The 26,379-nt window shown below is 41.1% G+C and overlaps 1 protein-coding gene across 1 annotated transcript in view; it reads left to right on the forward strand.

Moving 5' to 3' along the window:
* Positions 1-8,746: 8,746 nt before the first annotated feature.
* LOC139467572 (uncharacterized) overlaps positions 8,747-26,379 on the forward strand; it is a 36,491-nt gene continuing 18,858 nt past the window's right edge. The window contains exons 1-17 of the mRNA XM_071249109.1: positions 8,747-8,756; positions 10,445-10,971; positions 11,321-11,492; positions 11,721-11,896; positions 12,483-13,104; positions 13,561-14,982; positions 16,465-16,647; positions 17,636-17,853; positions 18,493-18,652; positions 19,470-19,570; positions 20,231-21,109; positions 21,232-21,461; positions 21,846-22,039; positions 23,157-23,426; positions 23,718-23,890; positions 24,127-24,277; positions 25,668-25,750. Coding sequence (XP_071105210.1) covers positions 8,747-8,756; positions 10,445-10,971; positions 11,321-11,492; positions 11,721-11,896; positions 12,483-13,104; positions 13,561-14,982; positions 16,465-16,647; positions 17,636-17,853; positions 18,493-18,652; positions 19,470-19,570; positions 20,231-21,109; positions 21,232-21,461; positions 21,846-22,039; positions 23,157-23,426; positions 23,718-23,890; positions 24,127-24,277; positions 25,668-25,750 — 5,571 coding nt within the window. The remainder of the gene's footprint in view (positions 8,757-10,444; positions 10,972-11,320; positions 11,493-11,720; positions 11,897-12,482; positions 13,105-13,560; positions 14,983-16,464; positions 16,648-17,635; positions 17,854-18,492; positions 18,653-19,469; positions 19,571-20,230; positions 21,110-21,231; positions 21,462-21,845; positions 22,040-23,156; positions 23,427-23,717; positions 23,891-24,126; positions 24,278-25,667; positions 25,751-26,379) is intronic.

The raw sequence follows: 26,379 nt of genomic DNA on the forward strand, positions 1-26,379 counted from the left end.
AGTGAGACCGCCTGATCTGTTTCATATTTAGTTCTATGCTTAAAGATTCAGTGAGTGAGTGAGTGAGTGAGTATGATTTTACGCCGCTTTTAGCAATAATGCAGCAATGTCACGGCGGTGGACACCAGAAATTGGCTTGACACATTGTACTCATGTCGGGAATCAACCCGGGTCTTCGGCCTGACGAGCGAACGCTTAAACCCCAAGGCTACCCGACCGACCCCTCACAAAGATTCAGAGTGACAAAACACACTCCACAAGACTGTATGAAAAGAGGTTTGACTTTCCAATAGTCAACTTTCCCATCATGTCGAGCAATATTCCAACAGCTCCGGCCTTTGGTGTTTACATTTCACAACTTTTGAGATACAATCGAGCATGCTCTTTCTACCAAGATTTCAAAGTGCGTCATACGACTCTTGCTCAGAAGCTGTTTGATCAGGGTAACAACATTCAAGGCCTCGGTGAAGCTTTTAAAAAGTTTCATGGTCGACATGTCGAGAACATTTCCAAATTTGACGCATCAGTGACAAAAATGATGTCTGACGCAATTCCTTACTTTTACTTGTACCATACGTACCCATGGTTTTTTTTAGGTGAACAATTGGCTTGCCTTTGCATGTGTTTTGTGACGGACGCCACATGTCGGGCAGGATACGCTTACCGTTTTGCGAACACCTGGTATCATTAGTTTTTAATAGGGATTCATAAACATTTGCTTATGATATTGTCGGAATCGTATACTCGACTCTGCTTAATGCAGAGATTTCTATTGGATATGGAAAGCGTTTCGTCGCTTTATTTAGATTCTATGTAAAAGCCGTTATTCTGTCACATTTAGAAATCGAAATTTGTTATATAAATCATTCATGGTGGTTTACGTTGCCGAGGAACCAATTATTGTGGAATGAGGAATGGTGCGATCGAAGACACTTCACACCAAATTATCCTTCGGACTTTAATTTGAATAATTGATGTAAACTAACGCACATTCGTCTTATCATCGCAAAAAAATCATTTTTGATGTCACACATTCGACGTTTATTATTTGTTACATCTTAAGTTTTATTATTAATTATTTTCAGTGCGATCACAAATATTTTAGGTAGATGTTTTGCGATCAATTATCATTATTCTATTGTCTTACAGTGAGATATTAAAACTGAAAAGTAGATGTAAATAGTGTATGGAATTACCTTAATACTTGTAGAGCAGTAGTTGTCAGCCGTTCTGACATTCTGTATTGTAGCTCACGAAGCTGCTGGTCCGGCTTTCGTCGTCGTTAGTGCCTGTAAACCTCATCTCAGAATCTATTGGACCAGGAAGCTGAAATTTCACAGGCTTGTTTTCACCCATGATGGCATTTTAATTTGTTCAAGAAGTTTCAATCCGGCAGCCACATTGTAACTTTGAAACAAAGCTATGGCGTTTACTCCTCTATTTTTTTCTTAAATAATAATCACATTTAGTACATACACTCTTCAGAAAAAGAAACGCACAGGTAGGTTTTTAGAAAATATATTGTACCTAATAAAATCGAGATATTTAATTTAATATCATAGATACAAATATGAAACTTTGAGTCTGATAGTCACATGTTGTCGTTGTACAAAGGCATTGAAAACTGTTCATTGTCATGTCACATAAGGCCACAAGGTTGCGCTGAACTCAGTATCTCGTGTGACCGCCCCGGGCAGCAATCACGGCTCTGCATCTCCTCGGCACTGACTGGATAAGTGTAAAAATTCTGTCCTGCGGAATTCTGCGCCATTCTGCTTGTAACGCGTGGGCCAGTTGTGGGAGTGTCTGCGGCGTGTTATGACGTTGACCTGCTCGTACTCGTGATTGGGTTCGAGATCTGGAGACCAGCCATTGTTATAATGTTATTAAATTTTGGTATATGGTTAGTAAGCAGTTGGGCTCAATACATTACATGTACCGTTTTGGTCGATTTAATCAACCACCACCTCGATTTAACCTTTGCACGTGATTGCTTCCACCAATGATGACACCTGAATGTGAAAGTAGACGCATGAAATACTATTTATGGCACTTTTATGGCCTCTTGGTTTCAGAATGAAATAACATTTAGGTTACCATCATGTAATTGTTTATTGTATTTTGTATGTTGTCTTCATGAACACAGGGGCGGTCGGGTAGCCTAGTGGTTAGAGCGTTCGCTCGTCACGCCGAAGACCCGGGTTCGATTCCCGACATGGGTACAATATGTGAAGCCCATTTCTGGTGTCCCCCGCCGTGATATTGCTGGAATATTGCTAAAAGCGGCGTAAAACCATACTCACTCACTCACTCACTTCATGAACACAACTTGTACTGGAGAGATATTAACATAAGACTTCTTGGCTTGTTTACCAATCCAGATTCATTAAGTAAAACTATGTTTAAATCACGTGTGGTATGTGCGTAGTCAGTACACAACAAATACTATTCCGATCTTTTAGATTTTGACCTTCTGTGGAAGTATGCATGCTTAATATTTGATGACATCCTATTATCTTCAAATATTCAAGTATTTATGGAGAAGCTATTTGAATGTCAAGGAAGGCGGCTGCCCTTTTAACACTTTGACATTTTAACTGTTGACTTCAAGTCCGGATGAGGGTGTGTGGAGCAGCTCAGTGGATAATGCGTTCGTTCGTTACGCCGAAGACCCGGGTTGGATTTCCTCGTGGGTACAATGTGTGAAGTTCATTTCTGGTGTAAGCCGCCTTGATATTGCTGGAATATTCCTAAAAGCGGTGTTAGACCATACTCACTCACTCACTCATTCACTCACTCACTGTGCATCGATCTAAACACGAAACAGACAAGACGGTCTCACTGGTCTCCTTTATTTCTAGTTCTATTTCTATTATCAAGTGTACAAATGTAACCACATGTTTGGACATTACTCAGGTTCCACTTTCAGCTTAGTATAGCCCAACAGATGTACCTGGTAGGGCTATCGACTCACAGTAAGGGCTGGGCGCAAGGGAGTGTAATATGGTTCAGGGACTGTAAGACAGACTTTCCATGGAAATGACCACACTGACTTATCCCCCGATGGCGTTGCTCGCGTTTTTTGTTCACCCGAAACATTCTCTGACTTCAAACTGATTTGTGTAGGTCTACAATAACACTCCCAGTTGTTCTTATCATATACAGTCCAATCACTTCATGTTAACACTACATCCGTCTCAGGCGCTTTAATATTTACACAATCTCATTACAGTCAGACCTTAGTTCTCGCTACCGCTAAACAAAGATCTGAAGACATCCCATTAGGGGTCACGTCACAACGACCTTTCATCCGACCAATCAGAGAGTCGCTTACCAGATTATGAAAGTGACAGTCGGAATGGGATTTCTAATCATGCAACCTCGAAAACTTTAACACGGGGTATTCCGAACGATAGTTACGGGTGTAACGAATGAAGCCATACTATCTAGACCATCTATTTGCCATTCCAGAATGTTCTTTTGTTCAGGTTTCAAATTTGTAATCGAGAATTAGTCAAAATATGTTTCGAAGCGAAGTCGCCAATTTGAAATTAGTTCCGTAAAGCACGAGAAAGCTGCCTTCTGATTGATCATTCCATTGGTCGGTCAAAGTTCGCACAAGGTTGGCCTGACGTGATCCGTAATGGGATGTCCTCAGATATTTGTTTAGCGGCAGCTAGGATTAAGATCTGATTTTAATGAGATTGATATTTACATAGATTTCAGCAGCCATTACAGCATTTCACGCTTCCTCGCATCTTATTAATATGGACAAGGGTTTGTCGCTTTTAGTCATCTTTGCTCTAATGTTAGGATCTACCTAATTATAATAACTCATGAAGGCACATACTTACCTTGCCTTGAGACATATAAAAAAGTATGGCTTTTATTATATTCCACCGCTTCTTAGCCAGACCAAATCTGTATTAACAGCATGTGACAACTTCAGGATTTCATTTTTATATTCTTCCATGCGGTACATGTGTTAATATCTGTATCAAGCAAGTGATCAACAGCTTGGTGAGACATGGTTATATTGGTATGATGACGTATGCAAACGCCCTCGTGAGAATCCGGGGTAGAATTCGTTTTCAGCAACCGATGTTTGTCGTAAGAGGCGACAAACGGGATAGGCTGGTCAGGCTCTCTGACTTGGTTGATCCATGTCATCGTATCCCAACTGCGTAGATCGATTGATTTCAACAAACAATAAAACTACACATACAGAGATGAACAAACAAACATCATATGCACAGAGATGAACAAACACATCAAACATCATGTACACAGAGATGAACAAAACACAACTAACAACATGTATACAGGGAAGAACAATTACAACAAACAACATGTACGCAGGGAAGAACAAACACAACTAACAACATGTATACAGGGAAGAACAAACACAACAAACAACATGTATACAGGGAAGAACAAACACAACTAACAACATGTACACAGGGAAGAACAAACACAACAAACAACATGTATACGGGGAAGAACAAACACAACAAACAACATGTATACAGGGAAGAGCAACACAACTAACAACATGTATACAGGGAAGAACAAACACAACAAACAACATGTATACAGGGAAGAACAAACACAACAAACAACATGTATACAAGGAAGAACAAACACAACTAACAACATGTATACAGGGAAGAACAAACACAACAAACAACATGTACACCAGGAAGAACAAACACAACAAACAGCATGTACACCATGAAGAACAAACACAACAAACAACATGTATACAGGGAAGAACAATTACAACAAACAACATGTACACAGGGAAGACCAAACGCAACAAACAACATGTACACCAGGAAGAACAAACACAACAAACAACATGTATACAGGGAAGAACAAACACAACAAACAGCATCTACACAGGGAAGAACAAACACAACTGCCATCAACTACACAGGGAAGAACAAACACAACTAACAACATGTATACAGGGAAGAACAAACACAACAAACAACATGTATACAGTGAATAACGAATACAAGTAACAACATGTACAGAGGGAAGAACAAACACAACAAACGTGTATACAGGGAAGAACAAGTGAGTGAGTGAATGAGTTTTACGCCGCTTTTAGCAATATTCCAGCAATATCACGGCGAGGGACACCAGAAATGGGCTTCACACATTGAACCCATGTCGGGAATCGAACCCGGGTCTTCGGCGTGACGAGCGAACGCTTTAACCACAAGGCTACCCGACCGCCCAAGGGAAGAACAAAACACAACTAACAACATGTATACAGGGAAGAACAATTACAACAAACATCATGTACACAGGGAAGAACAATCACAACAAACAACATGTACACGAGGAAGAACAAACACAACTACCAACATGTACACAGGGAAGATCAGAAACAAAAACTACAACTTCACGGGGAAGAACAAACACAACAATCAACATGTATACAGGGAAGAACAAACACAACTACCATCAACTACACGGGGAAGAACAAACACAACAAACAACATGTACACAGGGAAGAACAAATACAACAAACAACATGTACACAGGGAAGAACAAATACAACAAACAACATGTACACCAGGAAGAACATACACAACTACCAAAAACTACACGGGAAAGAACAAATACGACAAACATCATGTACACAGGGAAGAACAAACACAACAAACAGGGTAGTACATGATAATAAAGATCACACCGATGAAAGAAGCCTGTAACAAGGATGCTGTTTGTCGTTACAGTGTGTGGTTACAGTGTGTAGTTACAGTGTGTAGCTAGTGTGTAGTTACAGTATATTGATGGCTTGATTTTTTGTCGATGGAATTTATGTCTTCATTAATACCAGAGCTTCTAAAAAGCCCCGTACATATATTAAAAAGGCATGGTATAGAAGGTACAGATAATACAGAATAAACTATATATGTTTTTTTATGAACCATTTTATAACATCATATATAAGTACGTATACGTAGTTGATATACATTCATATCTGTGATATCAAGTACACATTTAATTGGCAATTTCTTGTACAAATTCTCAAAACCAATATAGACGGTTAAGGAAAAAAAATATATTTCATGAAAAAGTAATGTTACGTGTTGACTTCCACATTGAAAGAACCCCAAAATCTATACGCAAAAGAATTCGGGGTGAAACCAACGATGAAATGGTATACAATTAACAATTGTATTATAAACGGAACTACGTTTATAAAGCAACACAAATTACTGCAAAGTAATTACAATAGCAGTACACAACAGAGTGGCAGTACAAAATTCACTGGCAGTACAATTACCATGGCAGTTGAAAATATAATAGCAGTGGTAATAGCAAAAATGTGATACAGGCGGCATGCACTTGCCTCTTATGTAGTCTAAATACCTTCTCGAAGTTTCTGTACCATGCTGGATTAGTCTAGGTGTTCTAGAAAATTCCATATTACAAATTACTCCAAAAGCATCTAAACATAGAATTTTCCCCACCCCGGCATAAATTAGATAGTAATAGATTCCTGACACCTAAACATTGTCAAAATTCAATACTGTGAACTTCTACCGAATCTGAACAGAAACAATGTACCACAATTACACAATTTAACAATAAAGTACACTGCCATATAACAACCCCCCTCTTCGGAAAAAGAAATTTTGAACATGGTACATGTAAGAATTTAATTTGCTAAATGAAGTACAAAAACTGCTGAGTATAGTTAACAATATTGAGCAATATTGATAATTATGACACATTGTCACAGAAATGTAAATTTATGTTTACAATAAAAACGGATCACATTCAATCAACTCGTGATTATCCATCAGCAATAATGATGTCTTTGTCTTTAATATCTTGACGTCTAAATCATATTCCTGCAATGACAATCTCCAGCGCATAGGCGTTGGTTTTTGTTCTTCATTTTATGAAGAAAAGTCAGTGGATTGTATTCAGTGTACACTTTAATAGGAAGCAAAGTTGTACCCAAGTAAATGCAAGTTGTGACCGCTCCAGTAACCTTCCAGCGTGTCATCAATGACACTACAGTCAATCTTAAGGATGCTGAAGCCTACATCATCTCACATGCCATTGAGTGGGACACCTGAAGATGATCCGTGCCCTATTTGAGAGAGTCACTGAAGCCAAGATGACTGTTAATTTGGTGAAATGTGAATTTTTAGGTCATGTTGAAGGCCAAGGTCAGGCAAAGCAAAGGTCGGAGCTATTTAAAGTTCCAAGTTTCTAAAAACAGGAATTATCATTTTTTGTGTATCGCTGGTTTTTACTGTAAATGTGGTCAAACATTCCCACATGTGGTAGCCCCGCTCACTAATTTGCTGAGCAAAAAGGTGCAATTTGTTTTGGACATCAATTGTCAGGCTGCTTTTGAGAAGATTAAAGACATTATCATGTATTCTCCTGTTCACCAAGCACCAAATTTTGAAAAAATCTTTCGGATTGACAGGAGATGCCAACGGCATTGGTGCTGGAGCTGCCCTGTTGTCAGAGCATGCATCAGGCTTTGATCATCCTGATTGTTATTATTCACGAACATTTTACAAACATCAGAGAAATTATACCATTGAAAACGAACCTCTTGCTCTATTTTTAGCTTTGAAACAATTCGAAGTGTACAACTTTGTTTCCTATTCAAGTGTACACTGAATACAATCCAATTACTTTTCTTTATAAAAGGAACAAAAACCAATGGCTAATGCGCTGGAGCTTTTCATTTTTACAAGAATTACATTTAGATATCTAGTATATTAACGGCGAAAGACAACATTATTGCTGATGCAGCATCACGAGTTGGTTGAGTTTTTACTGCAAACATGATTTGCATTTTTGTGACAATTTCCCATAGTTATTATGTATGAAGTTTACTATTATTTTCTGTACTTAGCAGTTTTTGTACTTTAATAAGCAAAGAAAGCGGGAGAGTGTTATATGACAGTGTCATTTATTGCTGAACAATGTTGTAATCGTATTACATTGTTTCAGTTGAGAATCAGTAGAAATTCATATCATTTTCTTTTATAATGATTTGTTGTCAGGAATGTAGTACTATCCAATGTAATAGTAGTGGCGCGGAAGTTACAAACTGAGAACCAGACTTAGGCATGTAAGAACTAGACCTCAAAGGGGATTAACTATCCTTTCCTGACTTATAATACTGCGAGTACCTGCCTGAAAACCCTTACTGCTTATCACTAACACTGTGCCTCCGTGGTCTAGTCGTAGAGCGTTCGCCAAGAAGCGGAAGGTCGGGGTTCGATCCCCGGTCGCGTCATACTTGTGATGGTACTTGTTGTTACCCTGTCTGGCGCTCGGCATTAAGGGCCTAAAACAAAGTCGGCTCGTAGTCAGTATACTGTGCCTGGGTGGGGTATTCATGTTAAACTGCGACATGGTATCTCATTGGGCGAGCACTTTAAATCGGCATGAGTCCTGACTAGTACAAAGCATATACACTCACACACACACACACACACACACACACACACACACACACACACACACACACACACACATATATATATATATATATATATATAAACACACACACATAAACACACACACACACATAAAAACACACATAAACACACACATAAACACACAAACACGTCGTTAGATAAACTCAGTAATCTTGGACGCGACGTTAAACCCCCATCTCACCTTACCTCACCTCACCCACCCCATCAGCCAAAGCACCAGCCTGGTGTGACTGATCCACTTTCTTCTCATCCGAATGTCCGAATGTCAGTTGACAAACACTGCTTTAAATCCTCAACCAAAACCAACTGTCTAAAACTTTCAAAATCACTCTTCACCTCCACAGAAGGACACCACCTATCAAACAAAGTTTCCTTCCTCCCTAGTAAACTCAACAAAAGTAGAACCATCCATTTCCTTAGCAGACCTAAACTCTCTCTATTAATAAACAGTCATATACCAGTGACCTTTATAAATAAGTTAAGGCGCCGGCTTATTCTCTTACTTTATCAAACCATTAAAGAAGGTTAAGGAGAAAATGTATGTCTTGAAAGAGTAAGTTTTATAAATAAGTTATAGTGCTGTCATTATTCTCTTATATTTCAAAAACATTAAACACGGTTAAGGAGAAAACATAGTTCCAGAGTAATCTGCATATATAAGTTAAGGCGCCGTCTTATTCTCTTAAGATCTATCTTATTTTCACTGCCGATCAAAATACAACATTTCACAGTGTCGCATGCTACAGAGATGAAAAATAATATTTCCATATCAATATCAGCAGTCGATGTTTGGTGATACCGTGCGCTTATCAGTTCGTATACCTAGTTCAAATCAACCTTTGAACACCAAACGTTGTATTGAGCTTCAGGTCAGTCACGGAATTCATAAAAGGCCAACATTATTGTGCCATATCTTGCACCACATGCTTTTATTTTCAAAAGGAAAACGTTGCTCAAAATCAGTGTCACTGGATTTTCTGGTCTATCTATCACTTGATTGTCTGGTTTGTTGCCAGACCGCGGACACATACCAGGAGTACTGTTGCGCGGCGTGAGGCAGTGAATGTTACCTTTTTATGCAAATTGTTTGAATGGCGAGTGCTACCGGTAGAGCATGGCATGAATACCCTTTCCGCGAACACCTGTGCCCACTTGCACAAAGCGATCTTAGCGCTAAGATGATCGTAACTCCAATACTTTAACATAGGCTTACGGTACTCTTAGCACTAAGATCACTTTGTGCAAGTGGGCCCTGGTGTCATCACTGACATTTTCACAAGCTGTTTGCTCTTTCTTCTCTTGCATTGACGTTTGTTTTATTTACATAGTTTAAACTCAGTCATCGAACTCGTCGTTCATGCAAAGTTTAATATGAATTCGAGGTCAACGTGATTGTGCTTTTTTCTAGCGTCACGCGTTTCTATTTTCAAAACACAAATCCGCGAATGGCGCGATTTTTGCATAAACAATGAGTCGAGATGGTCATGTTAAAATTATGAGATCTGATTGGTTTACGTGGTCTTGATAAAATAGTAAATATCTCGCCTTGACGGGAAATATATTTCTCAGCGTAAGAATAAATCCTTTATACCCCGTTTCGAAGCAAAAAGCCGCACGCTTTTCCGAGTCAGTAAAAGTCACGTGACATATCACAAGTCAACCTCAGATTAATCGAAAAGCTGTTTCCTTTTAATTTTGAATTTGTTTTTATTATTTATGGTTTTGTGTCACAAATACTATGTACATGTATTACATGAGGGGATGCATACATATTGTAAATTTTGCATGGTGTTGTTTCACAAGTAGTATGCAGATGTCTGTTCACTGTGTCTTAATCAATACACCATTGAGATGTGTAAGCAAAGTCAGAAATAGATATTTGCCATACCATATCAAATTAGATTTTTTATTAACAAATTTAGGTTATAAGTATGGCATTCTTATCATTGCAGCCGAAATAGTTGGCTGTTATAAAGAAGACGTGAGAAACCGTCACTTCCAGCTAAGTCCAGGGCACTACGATCCCAAGTCTTTGACTGCTGAGAAATGTTCCAGTGTATGCGGAGCCTACCTCTCCTCCTTCGCGGGTCTCACAGACGGACGGTTCTGTTTCTGTGGGTCGGAAAAGCCTGCGGACAGGTACAAAGAAAAGACGGATGCCAACTGTGACAGCAGCTGCTCGGGAAACAAAGCACAGAAATGCGGCGGGCGGGGTTACATCACAGTGTATCATACCTTTCAGCCAATAAAAAAGCTTGAGATGCAAGTCACTGGCAAAAGGGCCTTGGCCAAAACTGGTGATGAAGTGACCTTTGAAGTGATGTCGGAGGCTGGATACAACCTCTTCTACCAGATGGACTACGGGGATGGCACAGAGGGCATGGGCAGAAACGCTACGGGGATGTTCAGCAAGACGTACGCCATCCCCGGCCAACACGACGCCGTGGTGACAGCGTCTGACAGCAGTGGGTCCGTGACGGTGAGTGCATACTCTTTGTAATCTTTCAATTGTAATCATATCTATATATTGCTACGGAGCGATGGATCGAAAACGAAAATCAGGTTTTCGAAAACAAGCAACTCAAGTCAATTGTTCACCCGAAAAAACACGGGAACATATGGTACAAAAAGTCAAAATAGGAAATTGCATAGGGTGTCATTTGTGTCAAAGATCCATTTTGGAAATGTCCTCCACATGTTAAACTTGTAATAAAGTATGTATTTCTGTGAATATTTAAGGATTTGTAGTCAGTTGTAAAGAACAAGCTTTTAACAACAAACAAACAATAAATGAAAGTATATGCACTAAGACAGCGATTCTGTCACAGAAACATGGAAGTGCTGGAGTAATTGTTCAAGCACCAGTGAGCAACGTCTCTGTCGACTGCCCCCTCTTCAGCAGCTACGAGAGGAAGGCGTGCACAGTGATCATCACCCACGGCACAAACCTCCTCCTCCACGACAAAGTTGACAACAAGGAAAGGACTATAAAAGTAGCAGGTACTTCTCATGTGCCATTGGCCATTCTCATATTGAAAATAAAAATACTGCGTGGTATCGTTAGGAACTGACCATATAATGTTTGGATGAGAGACGAAAAGTAAAATACATTTTGAAAAAATATTCCTCCGTTTTGGAATTGATGAAATGATGAGACTGCGCATCTAGTAATAGGACTGTACGTTTTCCTTCAAGTATCACTCCAAACCAAACCTTTTTTTTCTGTAGATCCATTTATCGGCGTTGCTGGCTGTTGCGTTCCCTATACAGCGAAAGCACAACCAGAGAGCTTGTCAGGAGATGATAATGCCATCTTCATCATGCCTGCTGCAGAGTTCCGATTTCATGGAGTAGTTACACACTGGGAGTTGTGGGCGGACAAAGCAGGCAAACTAGCAGTCATGGTAACAAACATACAAAAATTTCATAAGCATAATGTTACTGCTTGTTTTTAAAGGTATAACCGCCTATGTGGTGTAGTTGATAGAGCAGCTGCTCGGAGAACTGTGGGTCGGTAGTTCGACTCCCTGGCCTCGTCATACCAAAATAGAGTTATAAGATAGCATTTGTGGTTACCCTGCCTTGCGTAAGAATTAAGGGTGTAAAAGACGTTTTGGTCTGTTCGGAGGCAGTATAATGTGTGTGAGTGGGTATCCATTTTAAACAACGGCATGGTATGTCATTGAGCTAGTATTTTAAGAAGTCCTGGCTAGTACAAGAATACACACACACGCACACACGCACGCACACACTAACACACACACACACACACACACACACACACACACACACACACACACGTACATGCACGCCATACAGGTGATATTAAACTCCATCGCACTGAAGCGTTAAGTGGCATATCTTAAATGCAGGTAAACATGATGTAAGCATAAAATCTTCCAATTTATCTAATGTTCACTCCACAATACATCGAGAAGTCAATACTGAGAATACATGATATGAGTTTAGTATCTCGAATCTTTGTTACAGGTTCTGAAGCCTGATTGTGATGACTACTGCTATGAGACAAACACATGTGGAGGGCAATGTCAAGGAACCACATGTTCCTCAGATAAAGGTTACTGTCATAAAGCTGGAACCTGCTCCAAAGATTGTAAAGAAACAGACCGGTACCCATCAGACACCCCCTTAGTTGACTATGTAGAACGCCAATCCGTAGAGCTGAAGGTTTCCAAAGGCCATCAAGTTGTACGATGTCCATATATGAAGGTATTTCCTGGCGATATTATCGCCTATAAAAAGTCAACAGGGTCTGCCACCATCACCGTGTCTAAGAAAGAGACAACAAGCGATCGTAAATATGATGGTCCAACGAAAACGTTTTCTAAGAACTCCGGAAATCCAGTGTCAAAGACACGACATCACCTCAAGGCCATCTACTCCAGTCAGACAAAAGTTTCACTGGACTATAATTTCCAAGTAGCTAAGAAATACACCTTGAGTGTAAACGTCAGTAATGTTGACATTACTGGCTCTGAAACTGCTACGACAGAGATCGACGTTCAGGAGGGCATCAATGCTACAATCCTTGTTGGCCCCAAATACCTTGCCGTCAACACAGAGGGCATCTTTACCATCCTCCCTCACACAGGTAGGTTCAACCATCGCGCAACACAGAACAGACAAGATTTATGATGTTGTAATTCAATCGATTCTCTGTAAGTGAACCATTTATGGTTCATAATGAAAAATTATGAAAAAAACACACACGTCACAGACATAATGACGTTACAACGTCATCATTGTTTACGTTACGTTGCCCTCGCTGGCTGCTAGAAACGTGTTCAGAATAGGAGATACCACTTCGCCAGTAGATGATAAAGAGCTATAAATACTAAAGACATAATACACATTTTACATATGTTTCTGAATTTATCAGTTTCGCTTTGTAAACACACGAACATTATACTGTCTGTATTATACAGTTTATAACCGTATGTTATTCATTTGCATATATATATATTGCTTTCAATCCATATGTAACGGTTTGTCTTTGTAGACATCGTTATTTAAATGGCATCGTTGTGAAACCTCTCGCATGTTGCAGGTACTGATGTCAAGCGTGACTGGGATTTCGGAGATAAGGCTGTTTTCAATGGAACAAACACAGACCAAAATAAACATATTTACGCATCCTCGGGAGTATATAACATAGCAGTGAGATGCTGGAATACACAGAATACTAAGAAAAACGTTTCCACGGTGACCGTGGAGGACAAGATAATTGATATCAGCGTCAAATATAGCCCCTGTGTAACACTGACAAACTGTAGCTTTGACGTGACTGTAACAGGTGGATCAGACTTTGTGATTACATGGGACTTCGGCGATTCCTCTCTTAATACTACAACGCAAGACGAGTACTTAGAAAGCCATGTGGTGAACCATGTGTATAACATGGGCGGTAATCTGTCTGTCACTGCCAACTGTTCCAATCACGTCAGTTCCAAGTCTTTCACATTCTTCCTACCTGTGCAGGAGGTATGCACTGGGTTGTCACTTATTAGAAATGGCACCGAAAAGAATGTACCTTTCAGAATCGCATGGAAACTTGATCACGGTTCGGACTGTAAGTTTGAACTCAAATTCCGTGAACAAAATGTGTTAGCTGAGAAGGCTAACTTGACCACCTTGAGATGGGAGTCTGTATTGCAGAATGGTCTTCCGGCTAATATTTATCCTCTGACCCTCAAGGTACATAATGATATTGGTCATGACGAAATACATGTGGACTTTACAATAGAAACTGCCATGAAGGGAATGGAGTCTAAATGCAATGTTACCATGATCAGCACCGGGGAGGGGGCATCCTGTACCGTGACTGTCAAAGAAGGATCCAATGTGAGATGCACGTGGGACTTTGATGATGGAAAGGTGGAGACTTTTAACCAAGGAGCAGCAGACTGGTCGCTTAGGGCAAGTACTCCTGAAATTCGTGATCACATATTCACAAAGGGCAAGAATCACAATGTCACGATTACCTGTTCCAATAATGACAGAAGCGAACCTCACTACCACTCAATTCTCGTAATTCAGGGGGTTGATGATGTTCAGATTGAGCATGAGAGCGCCATACTCTCCAGTAGACCTGGAATCGGGCACTTTAGCTTCTTGACTTCTGGTGTGGCGCCTAATGAGGCAAAGGCTGAGTTTTCATTTGGCGATCGTCAGCTTGAGACAAAAGAGTTGAGGATGAACTACAACTACACGCACGGGTACCGGGATCCGGGGTGTTATCAGGTGAATGTCAAGATTTCGAACAGAGTGAGCTCTAAGATCTTTAACAACCGTCGGATATGTGTGATTGAGAAGATTGAGGGGCTACAGATTGTCACTGACCCTGTTGCTGCTGTGCTGAACAACTCTGTTGTTGCCAAGGTGATCATGCATCGAGGACCAACTGGTGCTGTTGTGAATATTACCTGTGACTATGGAGATGGAGAGGGGAAGATCTCATTCGCTAGACAAGGTACGTTTTGTGCTGCGTACATACTTCAGTTGTCATGTATATTTAACATGGGCAGATTTAACGACAGTGGAAACGTTTAAAGGCAAATCACGACGAAAGTAGTGGCAGGCTAATCGATGTGACATGAGGTATAGGTATCCATGAGGCTTAAATCTGGCGTGGGCTTGGTCAGGTTGATGGTAGCGATGGGGGTAGTATTAATTGATGGTAGCAGTGGAGGTGGTATTGGCTGATGGCAGCGAAGGGGCTGGTATTGACTAATGGTAGCGGTGGTATTGACTGATGTTGGATGCGGTATCAAAGGTACATGTATGAAGGTAGTTTAAGTGAAGGTACATGTGTGATGGTAGATTACGTGAAGGTACATTTATGATGATAGTTGAAGTGAAGGTACATTTATGATGATAATTGAAGTGAAGGTATACTGTACGATGGTAGTTTAAGTGAAGGTACATGTGTGATGGTAGTTTACGTGAAGGTAAGATGTGCGATGGTAGTTAAAGTGAAGGTACATGTATAATGGTAGTTTAAGTGAAGGTACACTGTACGATGGTAGTTTAAGTGAAGGTACACTGTACGATGGTAGTTTAAGTGAAGGTACATTTATGATGATAGTTGAAGTGAAGGTACACTGTACGATGGTAGATTAAGTGAAGTTACATTTATGATGATAGTTGAAGTGAAGGTACACTGTACGATGGTAGATTAAGTGAAGGTACATTTATGATGATAGTTGAAGTGAAGGTACATTTATGATGATAGCTGAAGTGAAGGTACACTGTACGATGGTTGTTTAAGTGAAGGTACATTTATGATGGTAGTTTAAGTGAAGATACATTTATGATGATAGTTGAAGTGGAGGTACACGTGTGATGTTTTTCAAGCGAAGGTACATGTGGGATGGTTGTTTAAGTGAAGGTACATGTATAATGGAAGTTTAAGTGAAGGTACACTGTACGATGGTAGTTTAAGTAAAGGTACATTTATGATGGTAGTTTACGTGAAGGTAAGATGTGCGATGGTAGTTAAAGTGAAGGTACATATATAATGGTAGTTTAAGCGAAGGTACACTGTACGATGGTAGTTTAAGTGAAGGTTTATTTATGATGATAGTTGAAACGAAGGTACATTTATGATGATAGTTGAAGTGAAGGTACATGTGTGATGGTAGTTTAAGTGAAGGTACATTTATGATGATAGTTTCAGTGAAGATACATTTATGATGATAGTTGAAATGAAGGTACAATGTATAATGGTAGTTTAAGTGTAGGTACACTGTACGATGGTAGTTTAAGTGAAGGTACGTGTATGATGGTAGTTTAAGTGAAGGTACAATGTATGAAGATAGTTGAAGTGAAGGTACATTTATGATGATAGTTGAAGTGAAGGTATATTTATGATGGTGAAACCATAGTCAAGTTTTAACCTCTAATCAAAACCAATATGAGTTTTGACGACGTTTCATTCAACTCATCACAACAGGTAAGGGGATAGATGGGGAAGATTTGAGGTCCATCACCTACAACGAACTTGGAACGAAGACCATCACATGTGACGTCAGGACCCCCCATGAGAATTTGACAACTTCGCATAGAGTGAACGTGGAGGTGGCTGTGGCGGCGGACAACTGCCGCATCACCACCAACCACCCCGTACAGCACGGAAGTAAGTACTTGAATTGATAAACAAATTGAAAAAACAAACAGATATTGTTTCATTCTTTTGCGTGTATACAGTTAAACCATAATAAAGCAAAGGGTCCCGTTCGCAAGATAATCGTCTCAATTGTCACGTCCGATTTAATACACAGTGACACAAATATGGAATAATGTACGAGTGTTGACCTGCCAATCAACTATAGTACGGAAAAACGGGGTAGGTCTTGAACTGTAGGTCATTTCTAGTATAATAAACTAAACTGGCTGCTTGTCTTGTATACACCCATGCTTGATGGTGGCTGAAATTGAAACAAGGAAGAATTGGTTTTGTGAAAGCGAAGCATTTGATATCATAGTTGTGGCTTTGAACTTTAGTAGTTTACAATGTTTCATCGACTGTTTCCAGGTTAGTAACGTTCTGATAATGTTTGTAACTTTTTTTATCAAAATCAGTTTTCAAGTGCATACAATTTTTTCCCCGGCAGTCTACGTCTGGCCGTAAGAATGTTATCATTGCATTAGATTATATAATGCCTTAAACAGGCGCGAATTGAGCATGAACCCTAAGTGCTGTGTTTCTCACGTCTCCCTGCTAACTGCTAACCTACACCATGCAATCTGACTTATCAGACATGACTCAGGATATTATGAGAACTACTAGGACTGTTATCAATGAAACCGACCCGTGAAGATCCGGGGTAGAATAGGTCTTCAGCAACCCATGCTTGCCGTAAAAGGCGACAATGCTTGTCGTAAAAGGCCCCTAACGGGATTGGGTGGTCAGGCTCGCTGACTTGGTTGATGCATGTCATCGATCCAAACTGATGGATGCTCATGATATTAATCACTGGATTGTCTGGTCCAGACTCAATTATTTACAGACCGCCGCCATATAGCTGGAATATTGCTGAGTGCGGCGTTAAACAACAAACCAAGCCAACCAACCCAATGAAACCGAATCATCATATACAAATGTTTTGCATTCATTTCTTCAGAGAAGATCGTCTACTCGGTGCTCTGTAAGAAGGAACCCATGCCGACTAATGCCTTTGTCATGATTGACCATGGGGACGGTACACCCCCTCAAAAAGTGATGTTCTCCGGAAAACCAGGCGTTCCACAGACCATATCATACGACCCACCAAAGGATGGACATTTCATTGCCAAAATATCATTGAGCAATGGCGGTTCTTCAATAAATGCGACACTTCCGGTAACATATAATATATACCATGTTCCTTACCCACACCGCCTCCATGGTTAAGTGGTAGAGCGGAAGGTCGAGGGTTCGATCCCCGGCCACGTCATATCAAAAGACGTTAAAAGATGGTACTTGTTGTTACACTATCTGGCGCTTGGCATTAAGGGGTTAAAGCAAGGGCTTGTCTGCTTATGGAATCAACACGTGCATTCACGTCTCTATATAGTTCAATACTCACGTCTGGAATACACACGTGTTCATGCATGTCGCAATGCATTGTAAATGCAATAATCTTGAACGCGACGTTAAACTCCATTTCACCTCATTTCAAGTAAAACAATACTGTGAAAGGGGCTACAACGTATTCCTTCAAAGAAGATCCGGGTTAAAATTGGCCTTCAGTAACCCATGCTTGCCGTAAGAGGCGACTCACGGATTCGATTGGTCAGCCGCGCTGACCAAGTTGATGCATGTTATTGTATCCCAGTTACTTAGATCGATGCTCATCCTGGATTATCGTGTCCATTATTTACAGACCGTGGTGATATAGCTGGAATATTGGTGAGTGTTGCGTTAATCAACAAGTAAACAGACATGTCATTCACGCATATTTCAGTCAGTGTGTTTCTTTCAATAATCTATTGTTATCAGGCCGGCAGTTACTCGCGTCTTGCGGGCAAGCCCAGAAACTTCAAGTGCATGTACAAACCTGTAGTCCCTGTCAACAGTAACTTGACAGGGGGAATTGAGGGCATCAACGAGAAGTTCCCCACAACATCTCCGCTTATATGCAACTTACAAATGGACCAGGGTAGGTCAAACACTCATAACCTCAATATAACTAATCACACCCCGACTTCACCTGTATGCGGCCAACAAGTAGGCCAGAGTGAGTTAATGACACTCCACCTGCAGTTATATGCGGCCAACAAGATGTCAGAGTGAGTTAATGACGCTCCACCTTCAGTTATATGCGGCGTACAAGGTGTCAGAGTGAGTTAATGACACTCCACCTTAACCTATATGCGACCTATAAGGTGTCAGAGTGAGTTAATGACACTCCACCTTCACCTATATGCGGCCAACACGTAGGCCAGAGTGAGTTAATGACGCTCCACCTTAACCTATATGCGGCCAACAAGTAGGCCAGAGTGAGTTAATGACACTCCACCTTAACCTATATGCGGCCAACACGTAGGCCAGAGTGAGTTAATGACACTCCACCTTAACCTATATGCGGCCAACAAGTAGGCCAGAGTGAGTTAATGACACTCCACCTTAACCTATATGCGGCCAACACGTAGGCCAGAGTGAGTTAATGACACTCCACCTTCACTTATATGCGGCCTACAAGATGTCAGAGTGAGTTAATGACACTCCACCTTCACTTATATGCGGCCTACAAGATGTCAGAGTGAGTTAATATACTCCTACTCCACTTATATGCGGCCTACAAGTAGGTCAGAGTGAGTTAATCACACTCCACCTCAAGGAATCTAGTCTAATCTAAGTGTCTCCAAAATAAGGCCTATGTTATGAAGTTTGAGATGACATTGTGGACCCGTAATGCAAAGTGCATCCAATGAGTCAACACACGCCTTATACACTGTCCAATGTTGTGTTGGCAGGAACACCTGTAAATTACGTGATGACAGCTGCCCACGAGACAGGATCACCTGTTGTAGTGTGTAATCAAAGAACACTTCCAATTAACTGTAAGATTGCAAAGGTAAGGTTATTTACGAATGTGCTAATTTGTGAAGGCACTACATAACATTTGACGTCATCAAATAAGCAGTAACGTGTGACGTCTTTCCAACAATAGTACAGTTAGCTGTCGGTGTTTGAGATTCGTAAAATAACATATCAAACTGACTTACAAAATACGTATTAGTTATATGAAGGATGACCCACTGAAACATCTTAGGAATTAACTGTCCCTCATGAAATCTGTCTCTCCCCATGGGTCAGGTTTTAACACATTACCCCTAACTCTTCGTAACTCGTGGTTAATTTCTCAATAATTTACTAAAATACTTTTATGCATTATATTAAATACGGATATGTATCAGATAGAGAAAGATGAATAAATGTTTGTATTACTTCTAACATATACAGATGAATTACTTTATATACCTGCAAATGTAAAATAGTTAAAGCCCACTTCTACCACCACAACGTACATTCAACTGCCTTACTGATACTATAGTTTTCTATATGGATATGTTAGATCAGAGAGAACATGCTAAGTAGTTAGAACAGTTTGCTTATCCGGTTTACCACATGACCTGAAACCATTTACATTTTCCCTCATAAAGATATCACTTTGTCAGGGCACTCGATGAGGTAGAAACCTAATACTCTCTATATATTCTTGCCTGTGTTTCAGCCTGGTTCATATGAAATTGACGTCAAAGTCATCAACCCACTAGGATCATCATCTCCCATCTCCGCAGACCTGAAAATGAGGGCTCCTGTTAAGGGCCTCCGCGTGACAGATCTCACTCCAAAAGCAAAAGTCAATGAAGAAAAGAAGTTTAAAATAACTTTTGATTCCATCGGTGATGAAACATGCTTAAACATCGATTTTGGTGACAATGGAGAAACATCAAATTATGGCGAGGAGCAGTGGTGTGATGACCCAAAGTCTTCATTTCAAGGTGGGAGCTATATCGATGAGCTGACGACCCCACTTGAGGTAACAAGAACCTACTCTGCCAATAGGAACTATGAACTGAAAGTAACAGCTGCTAATGCATTTTCAGATGCAATAGCTTCTTTGACATTTTCATTCAGCTCAAAGGGCTGTGCCAAACCTAAAGTTACCATTGAAGACGCTGTCGCAGACATAACGAGTCCAGTGATGTTTGAGAAAGGTGTCCGGGTTATCATGAGAGGAAAGACCAATATAACCTGCAGTGCTAGCCTGAAGAATACGAAATCCTGGACTGTTGAAGAAGTGGACTCTGACTCTGGATCCACTCTCAAAACATTGGATGTCACATCTCAGACTGCAGAGTTAGTAATGAAGGCAAAGACTGTTCCATACGGTCTCTACAAGGCGTCATACAGTGTAAAGATGGACCTTTCTGACGGGAGTGATTTGGTTGAATCAGCTTTCACCTATTTCAAAATAACTAAATCGAAACTTGTGGTTGTGATGGAAACAGGAGGCATCAGTGAAGTTGACCGTGGTAAAAACCAGATGGTAACGTTCAACCCAGAACAATACTCCTTTGACCCTGACGTTGAGAGATCGGACGATCAGGTGGGTAACGTTTCTGACCTTTTTTTCAATCGGTACAAAACTTGTTGCATTTGTTTGACATTTTTGCAAGCGCATCATGCACTAAATGCGGGATCATCAACGTGTCTGAATTTTACTCGCAGGGCTTTGAGAATTTCACATGGGGATGTCTCTTGAAGAAGAAAGTGTCGCCTGAATCAGCGTGTGACTCCTTGAACTCCAGGACAGGCGGCTCCATCTCCTTCAACACAAGCGTCTTCGAGGCCGGGGAACAGGTACAGCTCACATGCAACGCGACCAAAGACACACGCTCATCTGTCGGGAAGATCATCATAAACATTGTGGAGGGCAAACCACTCAACCTATACATTGAGTAAGTCTTGATAGATCTTCAACCTGTACATCGAGTAAGTCTTTATAGATCTCAACCTTACACGAGTGAGTCTTTATATATCTTCAATTTGTAAAACGAGGAATGTCACATTACCTGAAAAAAATCAGCTTTAAGCCAACGTTAATTCAACGACCAACTCAGAGGATACTACTAGTATCAAGTCCTTCGGGTAACCTTATTTGGAACAAAGACGACTCAGACTAGTGAAGATTATATAATGATGATATCAATTTCTCTACAATACACTCAGTCTGAGACACACGTTCTGGTATGCCTTCTTATAAGTGTCAAGCAAGATTGATGTTATCAAGAATAGCATGTATGTACATGTAGCATGGGTACAATCCTGACTGTTGGTTCCAGGCCTGTCGGTGGCAGTATGTCGGTTCAGCTGGCTGACTCTAAGATGGTGTCCTCAAAGGAGAGGTTAGCTCTGAGGGTTCGCTGCAAGGACTGTGAAAAGGTCAAGCTGTCCTGCGAGTGGACGGCCTATTCGTATGCGGAAGGGTGGCCCTGGAGAGATTACTACGCGAACGAAGTGGCTGGCCACATCAACGGTGAGCGGACCGTACCTCTTCAACTATTAAAAGTTTAAAGCAGGATGCTAGAATAAATTATGGGGCGGTCGGGTAGCCTAGTGGTTAAAGCGGTCGCTCGTCACGCCGAAGACCCGGGTTCGATTCCCGACATGGGTACAATGCGTGAAGCCCATATCTGGTGTCCCCCGCCGTGATATTGCTGGAATATTGCTAAAAGCGGCGTAAAACCATACTCACTCACTAGAACAAATTCTGATCAGGTGAATTTACCAGTAGGAGCCTTTGGGAATGAACGTAGATCGATAGACTAGTTTGCAATGTCTTTTCTGATGAACAGCCTTACGCCGTACTGTCTGACCGCCTCCGCAGTCTCGTGGATAGAGCTTCTAACCAGAGAGTCGAAGGTCGGTGGTTCGATCCCCGGCCGCGTCACAGCAAACGACGTTAAAAGATGGTATCAGTTGTTGAAAGTTCGGAGTCAGAATAGTGTGGCTGAGTTTGGGATCCATGTTAAACTGAGGCTTGGTATATCAGGGGGCTAGCACTATCAAATCGGAATACGTCCGTGTTAGTACAAGCATGCCGCCACACAGAAACGTGCATGCACGTCACTTTATGAGTGTACTTATCTTGACCTTATACTGTCTTCTGATTTCTCCGTGACTTCAATATTGACCTGTGAAGATCCAGGGGAAGAATGGATCTTCAGCAACCGATGCTTGCCGTAAAAGGCGATTATGCTTGTCGTAAAAGGCGACTAACGGGATCGGGTGGTCAGGCTCGCTGACTCGGTTGATGCATGTCATCGATCCCAAATGCGTGGATCGATGCTCATGATATTAATCACCGGATTGTCTGGTCCAGACTCGATTATTTATAGACCGCTGTCATAAAGCTTGTATATTGCTGAGTGCGGCGTTAAACCACAAACCAACCAACCAGCCAACGACTTGTGGAAGAACAGACAAAATTCTATATCCTTTCCATATAACACGTGTTACGTTAGGCAAACAGCTATGAATTAATTCCATTAACAGCTATTACATGACGCCATTTAATCAAATTTCTTGTTCATGTCCAGCGTGGCCATAGTCAGTAATATCATTCAATGCTAAACATGTTGTCTCGCTATCAGGTCTGAAGAAGGAAACCATCACGATCAAACCGTCCCTGTACAACATCCACGCCGATGTCACCAAGTACCGCTTCGCCTGCAAGTGCCGGCAAGGCGAAGGAGACTTCAGTAAAGCCGCCCTAAACATCGAGCTAAACCCCCCTCCCAAGCCCGGCACATGTGTCATTTCTCCCAAGAACGGCACCCTCAGCCTTGAAAACAACAGCCCTTTCAACGTCAAGTGTAGCGGATGGACGGACGAGACGGAGATTGTGGAATATAAGTTCTACTGTGAGTAACTGCATACGGATCAAGCGACACTGACAATTGTTTGTTCCCGATGCCTTGACGAGGCTTGCGTTCTTACTGGTTGTTTTTTTTGCAGTGCAGTTGTTGTCCAGTTGTATTACGACAGAGCTTGTTGAAATAAACGCAACGTTATACGTAACATCTAAGTCGTAATATGTGACCTCTACAGATTCCAAAGCGTTCTCCTTTCATTGCATTATGATCTAGCGTTTCTTATTAAACTGAATTTTCATACAGCATATGGTCCAACTGAAACCCTTATTGTACTTACAGGCACCCACAAGAGCAATAAACTGCATAACCAGATCAATACATTCAAAGAGGCCGACGACGTCAACATCGAGCCCCCGCTGGGAGCTGACAATGATGACTACCGTGAAAACGTCTTCGTGTCCGTCAAGGACTCCATGGATGCATCGTACACTTACGACCTTGGCATCATACAGGTAGAACTTTTGTTTTAAGGCATTTGAGTAGTAAATAGATATGTAAAAAAATATTAAATGACGGTTTTATATGATTAACTCTCTGGTGCCTGGAATAAAGTGCTTGCAAAAACAACAGCTTAAATTCTAATTGCTGATAAGACATTCACATGCCTAGATTAGAGATTCCATGGAGGAGAACTCAGATCTTCAGACCTGATTTTAATCAGATTGCATCTGATGTGTCTTCCACACAGGTGTTCCCGCCTAAGAAAACTAAGATCGGAGACTGGTCGGCGCAACAGAAACAGTCCACTATAGCTGCGATCGAGAGGCTCAAGGCGGCTGGGGACCAGAAGATGCTCACCGAGAAACTCACTAAGCTTGCTTCAATGCTCAACGTCGACAGTAGGTGTCAGAACTTCACCACACCACAATTGTCAGTGTTGTGTCTGGTGTTTAAATGTTTGTTTGGTTTGTTTGTTGTTGTTTTTGGTTTGTTTTTGTTTTTTGTGTTTTTGTTTGTTTTTGTTTTTGTTTTGTTTTGTTGGTTGGGGGGGTGGTTAACGCCGGACTCAGCAATATTCCAGCTATATGACAGCGGTCTGTAAATAATCGAGATTGGACCAGAAAATCCAGTGACTGATATCATGAGCCTCGATCCACACAATTGGCATTGACCACTCGATCCCGTTAGTCGCCTCTTACGACAAGCATGGGTTGGACCATTCTTACCCGGATCGTCATCGGTGGGTGTTGAAATGACGACCACAGGAGTGATGACACAAAATTGATGCTTCACGAGACCCATTTATGAAAGTAGATATAATCATCAATGTTATCATCTTAACTCTCTGATTACACAGTGACGATATCCGCTCATCCAGGAGTGAGTGTGGATTTTCATCAGTAAAACCCTCAAAATGCGGACTTGGTATAATTGTACTGTGTCCTTGGCCTTCACTCACGAAACTTATTAATCAGAAGACCGATCCATCATGTTCAACCGTTTCGCGAACACCTGGTGTCATCACTGTATTCTGGAGTGTACACTTATGGTCTTGAATGTAGCACTTTGCTTTCATTTTTCTTGCATAAATACCAAGACGCTGTGTAACATCCTGGATTATTTTAAAACTGTTTCAGGACATACGTTTAATCGAGATACTTACGAGATAAACAATCTGTGTTTTCAATGTAGAGCAAGCTTACATGTACATTTAACTGGTACAGTTAACCGCGCTGAAGTGAATTTCGACGAACGTGCAGCGTGTGTTTGCAAATGTTAAATTTAGACCTTATAGCACTTGGTCACACCGAAAGTCCAAAACGTGCTTATTGTCAGCCATTTGAGCATTTCTGATAATTTTCCTATCAAGATGTCAGTCATCTGAACATAACTAATAAATATATCTGACAAGGTGTACCTTGATTGGCCATTCCGGTGGGTAGCGGGGGCACGGGTGGCCCAGTCGTCTAAGGCGCCGCGATTCGCTGTGCAGAGTTGTGTCCCTTGGGCACGCCAGAAACCTATGATTGTGGGTTCGAATCCCGGTTCGCCCTGATTGTGTTTCTAGGTTTGTCAGCACCATACCCGTGCTCGTGGGTTTCACCAAGGTGGTAAACGTCTGAGACCTGCATCACTTCGGGCTTTCCTCCCACATTAAGCTTACACGCCGTGATATAACTGGAATAATGTTAAAAGCGGCGTTAAACCCAACTCAGTCAGTCAGTCAGTCCGGTGGGTAGCAGAGGTCTTTATTCTAACCTGGCCTTTTTATGCATCTTTTTGTTACAGAAGCTCATAACAATCCTGGTGCACCTGTGTCATCAACTTCTGACTTCAATGGAGGTGTGGGTGGGGGCAGTGGCATGGATGGGGTGAGTATTGGCTGTATTAACAGTATTATGCTTGGACAGAGACGTTTAAAAATGGTTCTTGTGTCACTTTAACCCTGCGTGTCCGTCATTTGTATTGCCATAAAATACATATCTTTGAAATGTCCTGCCGCATATGAAACATACACCGTTTACTTATCTAAATAAAATAAATGTTTGGCAAGTGTACTGAAGGCTAAGGTCAATGCGTGCCCAGTGGTGTCTTTGGGTATTCTAGGTTGGGGGGGGGGGGGGGGGGGGGGGGTATAAATATTGTTTGTTTTCACTAAAAACATATATTAATATAAACTTCTACCGCCCTCCTTACTTTTGGAAAAAATGTTCCAGAGAAACATTTTTATGCAGCCTTATGGGTTTCAACTTCTTCTTTTCTTTCATTGCTGTGTCCTTATTGTTACTGCATATAGGTATCAATTTCAAGCTTGACTAAATTGAGATCAAACTTACCAAATGTATCCGATTTGTAACATTCCTAGGTTTCGAAAGAGTCCTCAACATCAAAGGTCTATTTATATTCAGCCATGCTAGCCAATGAATCACTGTACTGAATAAACAAAGATTTGTTTTGTTGTTTCCTATCAGTAAATATAATATAGGTCAGTTGGTATATC

The sequence above is a fragment of the Haliotis cracherodii genome, unplaced genomic scaffold (assembly GCF_022045235.1).
Source record: "Haliotis cracherodii isolate W230 unplaced genomic scaffold, xgHalCrac1.p SCAF_2, whole genome shotgun sequence".
NCBI classification, from domain to species: Eukaryota; Metazoa; Mollusca; class Gastropoda; order Lepetellida; family Haliotidae; genus Haliotis; species Haliotis cracherodii.